At 38.7% G+C, this 16,599-nt stretch overlaps 1 protein-coding gene across 7 annotated transcripts in view; it reads right to left on the bottom strand.

Moving 5' to 3' along the window:
* Window positions 1-16,599, bottom strand: part of stx1a (syntaxin 1A (brain)) — a 63,868-nt gene that overhangs the window by 3,716 nt on the left and 43,553 nt on the right. For 3 of the 7 annotated variants that reach the window (XM_042413173.1, XM_042413171.1, XM_042413174.1), the window contains exons 4-10: window positions 16,060-16,134; window positions 13,784-13,857; window positions 13,534-13,642; window positions 3,852-3,925; window positions 3,619-3,753; window positions 999-1,109; window positions 27-148 (exon numbers count right to left, since the gene is read on the bottom strand). In XM_042413173.1, the coding sequence (XP_042269107.1) occupies window positions 71-148; window positions 999-1,109; window positions 3,619-3,753; window positions 3,852-3,925; window positions 13,534-13,642; window positions 13,784-13,857; window positions 16,060-16,134 (656 nt within the window). In that variant the 3' untranslated portion in view covers window positions 27-70. Of the gene's footprint in view, window positions 1-26; window positions 149-998; window positions 1,110-1,360; window positions 1,472-2,025; window positions 2,069-3,618; window positions 3,754-3,851; window positions 3,926-13,533; window positions 13,643-13,783; window positions 13,858-16,059; window positions 16,135-16,599 lie in introns of those variants that run through there. The other 4 variants (XR_006096386.1, XR_006096387.1, XR_006096388.1 and 1 more) reach the window with 3 other exon arrangements.

The following is a 16,599-nucleotide window of genomic DNA, read 5'->3' as shown; positions in this document are numbered from 1 at the left end:
AAACTCTTTGATTATAAGTGGGGGGAATAATCATGTAGATGACTTTCCTGGTGAATTGGGGTCAAGCGATCTATGAAGTTCCTCTTCCTGTGAGTGTTATTATGGATATTAGCCAAGAGGTGGCAGAGTTGTTCCACAGTAGTGCAGACTGAGGGACATAAATAACACATTTCAAAAGCATATTTTTTTTATCACTGAGTGTTGTATTTCTGACCTATTTCAAGTATCCAGGTGAATAACCCTCTTTACAAACTGTAGAAAAGTGTTTGGGTTTTTTTTTGCTTTTTTTGTCTGACCGACACCCACAGCCCAGTCAGATAAGCTCAAGCACCTCATCATCAACTCCAACTACTGTATGTGTTCTTTTGAGTTAATTTTAAACTGGATGTTATTTAAAACTATTTATTATATAAAAAGGGGATATTGTTACAATACTTTTTATTGACATAGTGATCCTGGAATTGTTGGTGTTTAGGCTTGGGTTCTTTTTTTTCAGTATGTTTGGTCAAGTTTTCATTTGTACCACTTGGAAACATGTATTTTGATTTATCTGCTTGCTTTCTAACTAGATGACACAAACTCTCAGGTGTTATAACTGACTCAGGTTGGTGGGAGGTGTGTCCTGTGAGGTGGGCCTATTGTAGCTGGTATTTAATTGATTAAATACACTATCAGATTAGTCTCACATCAATTTGCAATCCTATTTGTGTGTTTATTTACCTCCTAAACACATATAACAGATCAAATTAGTTGAGGTACTTTTTAGTTGTAACTGTGGAAGTACCTCCTGGTTGGGAATCACTGCTGTAGACTACAGTATATGTCAAATACACTCACGACACACATGCTCCACATGCTGAATACATGACAGAGCATGCAGACACATTGGAGACAGTCACTGCACCACAATATACACATGAAATGCTTCTGAAGTCAGCCACGACATCTTCAGAGTTAGGTGAAAGCACATGCATTGTTTTGCTGTGTATGCAACTCACCCGCAGAGCTTTACTCTGGTATTTAACCGCCTTCTTAGTGTCTGATACTGCCCTCTCCACATAGTCTACTGAGTGCTCCACATTGTACTCTATGCGGTCTATCATTTCCCCCTAGAAGAGGTTAGTTACAGAGGAGGTGTGGAGGACATGCAGACAGGAGGAGAAAAGAGGGAGACAGATGTGTAGGCAGGAGGAGGAGGAGCAGGAGGAGGAGGAGGAGGAGGGGTGAATACAGATGGAGAGGAGGTGAGAGACGGGGGGAATAAAGGGTGAAAGAGGACGAGAGAAGGAGAAGCAGAAAGGGGAAAAAGAGAAATAACGACATAAGAGTTAGTTTCTAGACTGTGCATTTTGCTTCTCACCCGTTTGCCAGTCTTTTTGAACTTTTTGCATTTTGGGATGCTCTCCTTTGCCTGCTCCACATATTCCTGTGCCCCCACCACGCTCCGCTCAATGTTGTTCACCAGCTCGCCCTGCAAAAAAACAAGAGAAAGAGTCATTGTAGTTTGGGTGAGAGCAGAAATCAGCCTGAGCTCATATGTTCATCTTTAACCACATCAAGAATGAAACTTCATAGATTTGCTTTTAAATAATAATCAGAAGACAAGTTCAGTTTCTTTAGCTTTCATTTATCTTTATATGAGACAATAATAAATAGTTTCATAATGTTTATATGGGCATCTTAGAGAATTTGAAACATTAGTGTATTGTGAAGGCTTTGAAAAAGGTACTAATTCATCCATTCTCTTCTTCTCTTTATTCATATACCTATCCACATTTTCCTTCTTACTTACTTTAATTTATGAAAGCAGCAGGTGTCATTAAACATGTTTAAATCAGCATTCATCAACAAAGAACACCACATTTGCACATTTAGCACCGACCCAGGATTGATAAAAAAACATAAAGAATAAACAATTTAGCATTTGAATGACTATTAAAGTGTATACAGGTCTTCGTGCATGCACTCTGACAATGATTTCTCCAAGTATAAAAAGGAGGAAATGAGGAATCGCAGGTAAATTACCTTGCTGTATTAGAAGGGGAGCGCTGTTCTCTGTTCTCTAGAGCTTAGAGTCATTGTTGTGATGACAGTGTTGTATAGGAGAAGAGAAGAGAAAAAAGAGGGAGAAACAGCAAGCTGAGGAAGGCAAAATTAACAAACTGACTGAAGTGTATTAAATGATGTGGTTAATAAAGGAAGGATTAGTTAATTGAATTATTTACGTTTAGAGCATTAACATGTGTGACGAGAATAAAAGAGTACACACAAACTCACAGAAACACACACAATGCTACTGAATTGTTTGACATTTATACAATTATAACTCCTACACTGAATTTACGAAGGGAAGCCTGCCATTGCATTGTGCCGTCATTGTAATTCATATCAGTTACACACCATCCCATTCACTTGAAAGTGTGTCCAAACTTTTGACTGGTACTGTATATGCAACAATTTACTTAAATATTCGTCATTCAGCGGATTTTCTTATTCATGTGTTCTCTCACTCAGACTGCCTTTTGCATAATTCATAGGTCGAGTATTTGTGATGAGGGAAACAGTTCATCTCTGTGGGGGTTCAGCCCACACACTCGTGGAGTCACACATACAGGCAGCAGGCCTACAGATTTACCTGAAGCTCTGCAATTTACTGAGCAGAACATAGGCACTCTTTTTACTCTTGAGGATAATCTTCGTGTGTGGCTTTGCAGAAGCAACTGTATGTACTCAGGAAACGTTGTCAGAGCAAGTATGTTCACTGCTAACAAGATGATGTAAGCCCTCCTGTTAAATCCCACAGAGCAGATGATTATACAACTGTAAACTAGAAGGCCTTAAGCAAACAACAAAGCTCCACTAATCATGAAAAAATTGGAAGCCTCTTTATAACATTTAAGGTTTGTTTATCCTAAATTATCCTGGTTTGATGCTGCGACAAAACAAACTAAATGCAATGCTGTGTAGTTGCCAACTAGAAGTCCCAGATGTCAGATTTTCCTTCCAGCTCATGAACACAGCATGAAACTTACGTCTAAAAAATGGTTTAATGGCAGAAATCCCAATCACAGAAAATCATAAAATTCCAATAAACTGATCATTGAGCCAAACATTATCTGTCCCCTAAATTTTGTCTAAATTTACTGAGATATTTTGCAAACAGACAACCAGATGGAGATGAAAACACAACCTCCTTCCAACTCTGTTGGCAGACATAGGCCTATGTTTGTACTAATACACTCTACAACTTGTATGCAAATTAAAAGTCTGCCAGTTGCTGTTTGTCTGAAGTGGAGTTATTTTCACGAGAGGGAGAAGTAGCAGCTGCTCCAGAAGGCTAGCATACTTATAACTGGTTAATGATTTTACCATTGTGAACCCCATGTGCTACTGAACCTCTGCATTAGCCAGGCCACCCTTTCAAACCACTGCCAAGAAGAAACACTTGAATCCGGAAACTGGAATTTTGACTAGATTGCCCATTTTTGCTCTGCAGTAAATGATGGCAGACAGATTACCAATTTATGAATAGCATTAACAGGTTTGTTTTCACATGAGTTTGGTTGAGCCCAAAACCACACAGCTGTAGGTACAGAGAAAGAGGATCAGTGATTTCACCTGGTTCTCCACCAACATGGCCATGTCCATGAACATGTCATGAAGCTCTCTGATGCTGTTTTCCAACTTGATAATCTCATTGTGCCGCGTCTCGATCTCATTCATAGCTTGCTGGGTGATGTTGTCCATAATGATCTAAGATCATATTAGAGGAGGAAAGAGTTAGAGAGGAGTAGAGTTAGATTAAAAACATGCTTTGTGTGCACTATTGTTGCATTTGTTCCATCACTTACCCCCGAGGTGAAGATAGCTGGGTTGTCACTCTCCAACATGCTCTCCAGCTCGTCATTTGTTGTGTTTCTCCCAGCTAAAGAGACAAACACACACAGTCGTAAACATGTGTAGGTGTTAGAGATTTAGTGAATGTGTTACTAATAATTTTAAGCCCAGGAATTAAGTGGTGTAGGTGCAATGCAATTGGATTTAAAGGGTTCCTCAAACTACAGTGGATGAGGACCACATTAAGAAGCGCTGATAAAACTCCAAGGATAATAATAGCCATCCCCCTTCCTTCTTCATATCTGTCTGAGGATTAATTAAAAAGCTGTGTGCCTGTTCTGTCTAATCTGTCTCCACTGCATTTTAAACTCTTTATTCTTAAAAATCATTTGCCAGAATTCAGGATAAACATCTATTGCTGGAGTCAAAATGAATGATGGAATAACAGTTATAGCAGATATAAGTCTGTACCATCATGGATCTGGATCACCGGACAAGCCGCGCCTTTAACTAACTAACTTACGCTTCAAGCTGATCTGAATGTGACAGGGTTAAGTGTGTGTTTGTGACATTGTCGCTATTCAATCAAGCAAATATGCAATTGAGTTTGACCTGCAACACAAGGCTCAACAACAATTGGTGCAGTCCCACAACTACCAGACTCAGTATGCAATCTCAACACCATACACAACTTCAGTTACATAAACACTGGACAGCTCCAACACTTACAGGCTTACAGTTCAAATATTGGCCAGTAAGATGTGATACATTTTTCCTGTCCAAATAAGGTCTTACAGATCTAGCTTTCTCCCAGACTAATGTGAAGATGATCAGGTGTGTAAAATAACTGACTGAAACAATTTCTGAGGTTAACATAAACTATATTGCTCTTGAGCTTTCCTTCTCTGTAGATCCATTTGTTATGGTGGATTTTGACGCTGTAATGGAAAAAAGCCCCAAATTTTCATGATAACCTATTGCATACAAGCATTTATCCTGCATTGCTTCATTTAACTTGTGCATGACATGCGTGTCATTAACCTCTAATACTCTTAGATCTATGCACACTTTGTTTGTTTTAAATACTATTTTGAACAGCTGCAACGATTAGTTGAAAATAATCTCCAACTATTTTGATAATCAATTACTTGTTTCTAATAATTAAAAAATATCAAACTCTTCTGAATCAAGCTTCTCAAATATGGATATTTTATGGTTTCTTTAGTCTTCTACGACAGTTGTTGTGGACTGCTGGTTGTCACAAAAGAAGACATTTCAGGATGTCATCTTGGGCTTTAGGAAACAGTGAACATTTTACTGACCTACTTTTTTAACGATTAATCGACTAATCAATAAAATAATCAACAGATTCAATAATGAAAATAATAGTTGCAGCCATAAAGGTAAGCTACACTGCATTACAATTTGTTTAAACCAAAAAAAAACTTGTGTCTTTTTTCTCTTTGAATCAATCTGATTTCTACACACCACAGGGCTTGTGCAAATGTTGAGTCTGAAAATATCAGTCATGTTTGATAGTATCAGAACAGCTTGTGTCAGTGTGCACGTCATTTGCAGTGTAAGACTGCATCTCATTCTAGCAGATAATCTCTGATATTTCCCCTCAAATTGTCCATATGGGAAAAATCAATGTAAGCAGGCCTCATAGTTTTTGGGTGTGTGTGTGCTATCTTAAGTCTAAACAGTAAAGATCATCACATACCTATCTGTTTGCCCCCAACAAAGCTTCTATCTATCTATCTATCTATCTATCTATCTATCGACCTTGCCTATATGACAGCACACTTCACCGCTTCCTCCTGCTGATGTATTTGCTCCTCATCTGTCTTTATTTTCCCTGACAGAGTTGTCCCACTTCATATACATTTCCTTACACCTCTTTGCTACACGTGTAGTAATATCCTTGTGTATGAGCGCTGACTGTGACTGCAGAGCTGTTTCTCTTGGGCTCCATTTCCGCCCTGCTGATACAGTAAGTCACAGCCAGTCAGTATCATCTCCAGTCTTTCCTTTGCACATATTAAATCTATGGAAGCCCATATCCGCCGCTGTGATGAAAAAAAAAGATCCTGTAAGTCATTATAATGAGAAACTATCTCAAAATAATGACTTAATATCTCATAATGACTTAGTATCTCAAAATAATGACTTAGTATCTCATAATAATACTAAGTCATTATTATGAGATAGTTTCTCATTTGAATGACTTACAGGATTTTTTTTTTCATCACAGTGGCGGAAATGGGCTTCCATATAAATCTTCTGTGAGATACAGTACAGTATATACAGTTTCACAATCTTTTCCCCTTCTCCAACCTCTCTGAGTTGATGTCATATTCATGATGCTAATGTTATGAAGCTACCATGAGCAGCCAGTTAGTTTAGCTTGGCACAAAGACTGGAAACAGGGGGAAGCTAAGCTAAGCTAACCGGCTGCTGGCAGTAGCTTCTTATTTACCAAACAGACTTGACAGTGGTATCGATCTTCTCATCTAACTCTTGGCAAGAAAGCAAATAAGCTTATTTCTCCAAATGTTGAACTATTCATAAAAAAAAACACTAGTCAATTCAGTTTTACCCATAATATATCCAAATAGACCTACACTCATAACAGCTTTGTCAGATATACTTTTTCTCTCCAACTCGTTCTGCACCAGACCTCCAGCAGCTGTGGTTCCTAAGAGATTCTGGATGCAACTACAAAACCTCCATTCATGCCCTAATCAGAATGTTGTTTATATGTGTGATGAAGACCTGTGGTTGGTGCGGGGGTCTTGGTGGCAGAGCAGGCAGGTTGATGGTGAGTGATGATGGTTGGGAGTCAGAGGCGATGATTGCCTTCATGAAAAGAATACTGATGAAGCCGCTCTCTAATATTTACTGTGCGGTGCATGAACGCGTGCACATGTGCCTGTGTGTGTTTAATTTCTCTTTACATATAATGGCATTTGGCATTTTATGTCCAAATTTCATATTCATATAAAACTTATGATTTTGATTTAGCTGTGGTTAAGTGGTCCCACTGCGTCATTACGGTACTTAACAATCTACTCATGTTCAGCAATGACATTTTGCAGTTTGACAAATGAGAGGATGAAGACGGGACACAAAGAGGAGGCCACATTCAACACATCATGGTGATCAATCCCCTATTCCCCTCTGATAATAAATAATTTCTCTATCATTAAGGCTAAAACTGCAACATTAAGAGGGTCAGAGTTAGAGTTGAAGGACAGAGAAAAGCGACAATGAGTCATGGATAATTGTGAAGAAAAAAGAGGGAAGGCCCTCTGGTGCTACCCTACCCTATTTATCCCACTTCCCACACACGCGCACACACACACACAAGCGCATTCCCACTCCTCACTGGCTTTTTTAAAGCCCTGACAGGCTCCGAGGGAGCCTCTTATTTGTTACCATGGAGACCCAAACCCTGAGAAACCTAATATGAAGCCAAGAAGTCTCAATTCACCCGTAGCATTTATTGGTTATTAAATCATTCATACGATGTTGCTACCACTAACAATATTATTTCATCTCCATTGTTATGTAACACAAATGAAGTGAGACCCCCAAGGACCTGAGTGAAAAGGCAAACCACTCAAATGTTCATGCCTGCAGAATGAAATAAGCTTCTGTTCATATCAATTTCACCTGCAAAGGAATGAGAAAATGTGCATATGTAATTTTTTTTTTTACCTGTTGTTTACTTGTTCACATGTAGGTCAATATGTTTATTATACCAGAAGAATGTGTTGGTGTACATCTCTGTCTTTTTCCCCGGCACTGTGAGTGTGTCTCTCCCAGCTAAAGGAGTGTCCGCAGGGAAATAAAATAACAATCAAATGTCAAAGAGGCCCTGTGATGCCTGTGACCAACATACCCTCCATCCTGCTGAGCCTGCCTGTCTGCTCACTGCTTAAATAAATAAACGTGTAATATTCATTCTGAATCAATATTAAACTAAAAGGCAACATACAGTAAAGGCCACTTCATTGGCTTGAAATATGACCATATCCCAATGTGTTTTTTAATCTTAATTTACAATGCAAAAATATTCAAATAGAGGTGTTACTTAAGCCTCAATAATATTCAAGAACTGTGCCTATAATTCACTGACACAACAGGCTGAATATTAGCTCAGTATTTCAATCGTATTGTAATTTAAAATAGTACATACTGCTGGTTTGCCAGCTTTAATCTAACTATCAGTGATTAACAGTGACTTGACGAAGGATATGAATGAACCATATTTAAATAAAGTTCAGTTGACTGTAATGGTAGTGTCAACAATGAACTCACAAGACAAAAAGTCTACAGCCACGCTAGCGGCTCTGTGAGGCTACACTGAAGTACAGCAGTGCTTTGAGTTAAATGATACCATCAGCATGCTAACATGCACACAACGACAATGCTTACATGCTGATGTTCGGCAGGTATAGTGTTTACCATGTTCAGCATCTTACTTTAGCATGCTTACATTTGCTAATTAGCACTCAAAAGTATCTCAGGCTCATGGGAATGTCTTCAGTTTTGCAGGTATTTGGTCATAAACCAAAGCATTGGACATATTGACATTTTGACCTGATGATAGCAGTATAGGAGCTACGGGAAAGCTAAGGGATTACTAAAGTTATTACAAGCCATCCTCTGGGCACCACAGATATCTGTACCAAATTACATGACAATCCATCCAATTGTTGTCACTCAAAACCACAAATACGAACCTCAAGATAGTGTTAAGGGTAAAAGTCAGGAGATCACCAAAGTTAGTAGGATTTATCATCTGGGGACCATGAATGTCTGTACAAAAGTTCGCAGCAATGCATCCAATAGTTGTTGAAATAAAAGTGTGAGTTGAATAAATTGTGGAGGAGAGGCCGTGCAACTGACAACAGTACTGTTTATGGAAAGTATTTCAACAATATCAGTTTTTATTTATGCAATAAGGTAGGCATTGAAGTTATCCAAACTGTTAAATGACGTAGCATATTCTATAGAAACACATGGCTTGCCTTGATATCTCAAAAGTGTGACAGTATTATATGCAGTATCCAGAAAAATTGTTTTGTGTTCACAATTTTTTGCTCCTGGGTACTTGTTCAACCATTTTATTTATACAGAAAGACACCCAAAGAACTTCTGGTTGTCCATGCAAATAGGGGCAAAAATGCTGTTGTATTAAAAATGTCTGATGCTTTCCTGTTTTTTTAATCTCTGTATCAAGCAGGTTTGTGTAGAGGTGAAAGGAACAGGAGAGAAGCAGGAGAGAAAATATCAATACTCAGTCTGACAGAACAGACTTGGTTTCCCCCTGTGTGTGACACACTCTTATTGATTCACACACAAACAAGTCAAAGAGGTTGGCACTACAGAAAACACAGCTCTCTTACCAAATAAACCTGAAGGAACTAAAAGGTGTTAAATCAAAATATATGACCAAATGTGATCTTAAGGGAAAAAGCTTTATTCGAGACTTGTGAACTTGTTTCCTTCAAAAAATGTGTTTCTTTCCTTCATTCTCATAATTTCCCATCTCCTTTATGCTTTCATTTCATCTCTGTAGTCTCTCTATGTGTCTAATCCCTTCCTTGACAACAGGTGATATCAGCTAAGGCCTCCTGTGACTCCACCAGCTGACAAATCAAATCCAAATGGATCTGGAGGAGCTTGAGGAAAAAATGAGTCAGGTGTGTGTGTTTTACTCCATGACGATGGTTTGTGTTGGTCCTTCAGTTAACCCCTCAAAGAACCTGTATGTTCACCAAGTTGCCAATGTTCTTTTGACTGGACCGCATTTAGTGGAGTTATATTGGGCGGTGCTCACACATCCAGACCTGGCTGCATGTGTCCACTCTAAACTGACAGATGGCCAGAGGAAATTACATCCATACCAAGTGCCCTGCCACACAACTGCCCCTGATCTCCTCTGCTATTACCACTAACTGACTCACAGTTTTCTTTTCTGCATGTGTGTGCATGTGTGTGCCTTTGTGTCTAAGGTGACTGTGTGACAATGACTGTTAGGGGCAGCTGGTGCAGAGTAGCCTGCCAGGATGCCGTGGCAGAGGCCGTGTCAGTGCCTGGTCCAGGAGCATTGGGCCTGCAGCTAATATCTGTCAAATCATATTACGCATACGGTGTGACATGTGTGAGAGGAGCACAGATCTTAGCTGCAGCAACCTGGCATGTGCATGAATATGAGTGTAGGTGTTGGTGATGTATGTGTTTTGGAAAGTGAGTGGTTGTTTTGCACACACTAGTCCAATTCAACATAAAATATGGATGAGTTAAAGTGTAATTTCTTTATAAACAAAAGAGGTAATGGATAGTGTTTTCTTGTGCATACACAGTCAACAGGTTGGAGCTCAGGTAATGTATTTTCACCACCCAAGTTAAGCCTCTTTTTCGATTGGATGCGGAAGAATATACTGCACTTAATATATTTCTGTTAGTATCAGATATGTTCGTTTTTTTTTAAATGCATGCAACTGCATGTCAACCCAGTAAAGTAACGATTTATTTAAGTGCAACACTAAAAACTAGAGACAATGGAGCTGCGAGTCTCGAAAATGGTTACGGCACTCGCAGGATGTTGTAATGATGAACTTTTCTCCGATCAGAGGCAAAAGCTTCAAAAATAGAAATGTGAGAAGTGTCTGCTTCTGCAATCATAGCACCTCTCGCCACATGAATTTCACTGATTAAAATTGAGCCGTTGTTGTTAACAGTTTAGTGTCCTCCCTAAGACTTTGGAGATTCCAGAAGCTACGGTGGCCTTCAAGGACAAGAAGCTATTTGCTGAAGATGTCATCGTCCACGAACTTCGAGCATTATTAACAAGTCAAGCGATGAGGTGAAGATGTATTTAATTATTTAGTCTTTAATACTATAGGTTATAGCTCACAAGTAAGATAGCAATTATGAGTGTTTTATTGTTTTGGTAATACAAGCTAACATTAGCAATGTCATGCTAAACAAAACTTATGTTATTTTATCCTAACGTTAGGCATTATTGCGAGATAGCGTTGGCAGGATAACGTTACATATTTTATTATCCATTTGCAGAGTCAAGTACCGGAGGTTAGCGGGAGAGGAAGAGGGCCACTTAGCGGTTCTGCTGCAGGCAGGGCCAGGCGAGGGAGGAGAGCAAACACCGGCACCGCAGAAGCAGGCTGAGGTTTGTGACGTTATTTATACAATTATTTTATCATATTCCTACCTGTTCTGCACGATATTAAAAATGCCAATACAACACAAAGTGGTATTTACATAGCAGCTCTGTGCTTTACATTACTGTGGTCTGGATAGTTTGATGTGTTATCAGTGTAATGTAAGTCAGTAGCCCCTTTTACACAGCCCGTTCAAGGCGGGAATACTGCACCTGTAATCCGCCTTGCTGTTCTGTTTAGCCCGTATTCAGACCAAAGCAGGCGGCGCAACGCACAGCTGCAGGGTTGAAGAGGTGTGTGGGTGTGTTTATGCTTTAGAAGCTAACCACTGTGAAACAATCAGAAAATAACGTTTATCGATCTGGTTCACCAGCTTCCCCACTAACGTTACTAGCGCTCCCTCTCTTCATTCACCCTCTAGCTCAATCGACCACAGCTGCTCTCTCTCTCTCTCTTTCTCTCGTGTTTTTAAAATGAGTTGGGAAGCCAACAGAAAAGTCTAACTTTACTTTTAACATTATCCGCAATACCGCACTTCCCCTAGTACTGTCTTGAAAATGCTTTTTATGAATTCACAGGCGATACTGGGAGGACATTATGGTAATTGGCCAAACCAGGAAGCCTGGGGATGACAACCGGGAGTACCGTTATGCTGCCTATAGACATTTCATCTATTGACAGCATGGCTCTTTAGGCCAGGAAAACTGACTTGTCATCTCCAGTTGATGTGTTTGGAGGATCAGGGACAAGTTCCACACAGTATCTCAGGTACTCACACACCTGCCTGTTCATCATCAAGGCATCAGATCATCTCATATTTATTTGTTACATTTCTGATATTTTATTTATTTTATACTTGTTCTATACATTTTCTATATTTATATATTTTCTGAATAATTTTTAAACTTTTTGTTTATATTTTCACATTTGTTCAACTTAAATGTGCAAGTTTACCAAATAAAAGACATTCATCAGATGTGCTGTGATAATTGCAATGATAAACATATTAATATATACTTATACAATGACAGTATTTCCCTGCTGTGTCAGTATATTGTCATTACCACTTCCACCATTAATTTTTATTGTCATTATTTATATTTATAAAGCAACATAAAACAGTAGTGAAGTTTGAATACCACTGATCCTCAGAACAGGGCACTGTAGTACATGTTATGGATTAATTTTCATTGCCACTTCAGATTATGTTAACTGTAATTCACTAGTTTGAACCAGAAAATAAAAATATAAAAAACAACACTAAGAATAATGACATTTGTAATACTGTGGAGGGGGACCCGCTCCCATGTAGATATAAAGGGCTTATTTCTAAGGTAATGAAAACACAACAATTATTATTTTCAGCTGATTAGACACTAATTAAGATATACTTATAAATAATCTATTCAATTTTTACCAAGTCTGTTCTTTTAGATGTTACTAAATACTACACACTGGACCTTTAATACAGGTAAGTAGACATAGTAACCCTCCTGCTAACATAGATGATACCGATATACTCTGCAGATGTAAAATGATTTTGAAATACATATTGTCTTTCTAGCTTAATTAAATAAATCTAACATCTAACAAATAACGGGGAGGATGAAGATGAAGAGGATGTTTTGCTTAGCATGCAGTAAAACACATACAAGGAAATATGGGAATCCTGTTGACTGTTTTGACAATAAACCTGAAGAGGAATGACAGGTAATTGTGATTTTTTTTTTTTTTTTGTGTAGAAATGACCAAAAGTTTCAAAGTGCACCTGATTAACAGTGACTCTTTTATGACAGTTATACATTAGGCAAACATTTTTGTACATATTTTGTGCATAGTAACAGTTTACAGCGCACTTATCCAAATCCAGGCCATAGCATAAATGGCACATCCAGCCCCTAAAGGTGGGATCAGACTACATGATATTAGACTGATTTGACAAACCTTTGGCATCAAGAATGAAAATGAGCATCGAGGATGACAGTCGGTCATTTTATCCCCTGTGGTGTGACATGGTGGAAGATAACCAACATGGCATCTGGGGCACAGTACAATACATATGCCTCAACATAAAGATCAGCATGTCAGTTCTGTTTTCAACTATTATTGTCTTTGTTTGACAGTCTTCCCTCTTTCCTAACGATGTTAACTCCTCCCCCAGCTCCTTCTCCATATAAAACAGGATTTAAAGTGTGTAGTATTTCCTGTCAAGTGACCAAGAGCTGATTGTCTGACTTTTGATTGTGATTTTTAACAGTTAAAGACGATGCAAACAAATAAGGCACTTGATTTGAAAACAAAAAGAATTATTGGGGAAAATGGTCAGGTTCCCCATGTATAACTTGACGACTTCAACTGCAACATCAACATTTCAAAAAACAGAACAATAAACACCACATGATTTAGAAGAGATGCAGATGTGCTGGATCCATGCAGTGCTAATATGTGTGCAGTCAGTATGAAGGGTGGTGGAGGGTTTAGTCTCCCACTCACTGATACTCACTGATCTCCAGCTGTCTTTGAATGCGTCCCTTGCAGCGCTCCCTGTAGTCCGATTGGGTGGTGTTGTACTCTGACATCACCTCGACAAACTTACGGGACAGTGTGGAGTGCTGGAGAGACAGTGGAGAACAACAAAACACTTAAATTAAGCCTGCTTGATGCTGGCAGCAGACGCCAACTTATAACTAATTTAAGCAGGTATGAACATATACTGACAGTGAAACAGAGGTGACTTGACTCTGCTGCTGTACCTGTGTCTTACGTATCCTCAAGTCAGCTGATGACCTGTTCTGCTTTTCTTCCTGCTCAATGGTTTGCAGGATACCTGGACGAATACGCAAAAACATACATTCAGTCAGCAGGTTGTTTATGTTTGTTTGCATGTTTAGCAGGTATAAAGTTAGAAATCTTCCCCATGTTAGTTTAGCATGTTAACATGCTAACATTTGTTAATCAGCACTAAACACAAAGTATAGCTGAGGCTGATGGGAATGCCATTAATTTGTGTGTTTGGTCACAAACCAAAGTACTGGACAAACTGAAATTTTGAGCTGATCTATCTCCAAAGGGGGAAAACACTGCCTTTGTTCTTTTTTAACTCTTAATATTTTTGTGAATAAAAATGAACAACTAACCTTGTTTAGCCTTGTATATGTTGTATACAACACCATACATCTTTGTATAGCATACTGTATATAGCAATTGTAGAGGGTGCAGATTATGCTAATGATCATAAGTCGCATTCATTAGGTTGAACAAGCAATTTGTGATAAGTTTGCTAAGAGAGTTTATTGAATCTGATTTAGAAGAAGTCTCACAGAAAAAAGTAAGAGAGGTGAGGATGAAAATATAAAAATTGACTTGCATTAGGACCATTGTCTAAACTCAACTCTTAACCCCTTAATTTTATTAGTAAGTGTTTCTCTCTAGAACTTTCAAAGCTGTTAAAGATGTATCACTTTACAGTAGATATACCTAAATCTATCAAGATCAACATCTGCATTGTGTGTCTTCTATTTTTAAAGAAATTCATCGACTTCCTCTGAATCCATTAAATAGGGTGGGGAAAGTTAAAGATAAAGTAAATGATGTTACTCCCTCTTGAGGATCAATCCCAGTGTGCAGTGTGACAAAGATGAGGTCACTTACTGACTAACCAAACACACACACAAAGGTATCCTGTGGCAACAAGTGATGTGAACTGGAGTGACACAGTTAGAAGCGTGTGATGCAGAGCCTGTTTCGCCTGACAGCACTTGTGTCAAGTGTGTGTATCAGTGTACATATATGTGCACATGACACTGTGTGTATATGTGCGTGCGTCTCTATGCTGTAGGCACAAGGATGAGGGATAGGGGCTATTATCTTCTTGCTTTCTTCATTGAAGTTGTGTTCTACTTTCTACTTTTACTTTATACAGATGTTTTCGATCTGACCCCTATTCTTTGACACCTGAGCCTTGTCGGACGGCACCGTAGAGAGGACATAGGAGCTTTGATGCCACATGATTTCAGGAATGGCACATGAATATGACAAAATATTCATATATGCCAGAGGAGGGGAGAGAGAGAGGCGAAAAAGGTATTGTCAAGCATACAAGAAGAGCTTAAAAGGTGGGAGGGCGAAAGAGAATAAGATTATTGGCCTAACACACACACATACATATAAACATGCAGGGATAAAAACCAAGCAAGGATACTAATACATATTGGGGGTGTAATCCAGGACTAGCTACATGTCCATTATGCCTGCACACAGTATGAGACTATAACAGTAATCAGTTTGTATGAATATGACTCTGTGTGAATGAATCACAGCCAACCACCTCTGTGGTGAGTGACACTAATCACTCTGCCCACTGCAGCACAGGATCCACTAGTGTAAACTGAGTTGTCTGTTACCTGCCAAACACTATACAGTTCACTGTCTCTTTATGTCTCACTTGTTTCCCTCTGTCCCCTCACCAGAAAGCACCATGACCATCACATTACATAAAAGATAAACAGCTGCTTATGGATATTGTTGTAATATATCAGCTTTGTTAAGAATAGCACAAAACAATTCATTGTTTATCATGTAAAATTACCAAACACTAAGATGAGATGTGCAACTATTTTGATAATTGTTTAAGTTCCTTTTCAAGCAAAAACATTTGATGGTTTTAAGCTTCTTTAAATGAGAGTTCTCTGCTTTTCTTTGTCTTAACATTTTGGTTAATTGAATGTCTTTGGGTTTTGGAACTTGGCCTGTAGGAAACTGTGATGGGCATTTTTCACAGTTATAAAAACCAAGTGATCAATTGATTAAGTGAGAAAATAATAAGATTAATAACGCTAATCAATAATGACGATAATTGTTAGTTGAAGCTGTACAAATGAATAATTTTTAGCTAGAATAAATGGTCTGGCTCTTGACAAGCATTTGCCAGTATTAGATTTTTTTTTACTAAACATTGACTTAGTTAAACACAGGCGATCAAAATATTTAGGTGATACAGAAAATGCTCTAGCAGGAGAATTATACTCACTCTTTAATTTGGAGCGTACTTTGTTGGCCAACTTCTTGATGTCTGCCATAAGATCCTCCAGCTCAACCTTAGTTTCTGAGAAGAGAAGAGAAGAGAAGAGAAGAGAAGAGAAGAGAAGAGATTAGTGGACACATACACGCACACAGAAACACACACTTGTAGTATATGCTAACTCACCCACTCACAAAAACCTGCGTGCCAGCCAGTTTCACAAAGACAGAATCAATGCTGACACACAAGGGATGACTCCCAAAAGGGACAAACAAACAATTCATCAGCTCCAGTCCTTAACAGTACAGCTCAACATTTCCTTATGGTGTCTCTTGATCTCATATAGAGAACCAGCATCCTTCACACATACTGCAAATATTGTACAGTATAGAGACATAGAGTTGCAACTCATGCGGATAGATGGGTACACGTGCTTGTGGACAACTAAGATTAGCTATTCTGGTGACAAGAGAAGCAAGTAAAATGACAGATTGCGATACAATCTGGAAAAAACGTTGAAGCAGGACCACATTATCAGAAGGTGGAGTT

The sequence above is a fragment of the Thunnus maccoyii genome, chromosome 6 (genome assembly GCF_910596095.1).
Source record: "Thunnus maccoyii chromosome 6, fThuMac1.1, whole genome shotgun sequence".
In the NCBI taxonomy this organism is placed as follows: domain Eukaryota; kingdom Metazoa; phylum Chordata; class Actinopteri; order Scombriformes; family Scombridae; genus Thunnus; species Thunnus maccoyii.
The sequence above is the reverse complement of the archived record's forward strand: the minus strand, read 5'-3'. Positions and strand labels throughout refer to the sequence as shown.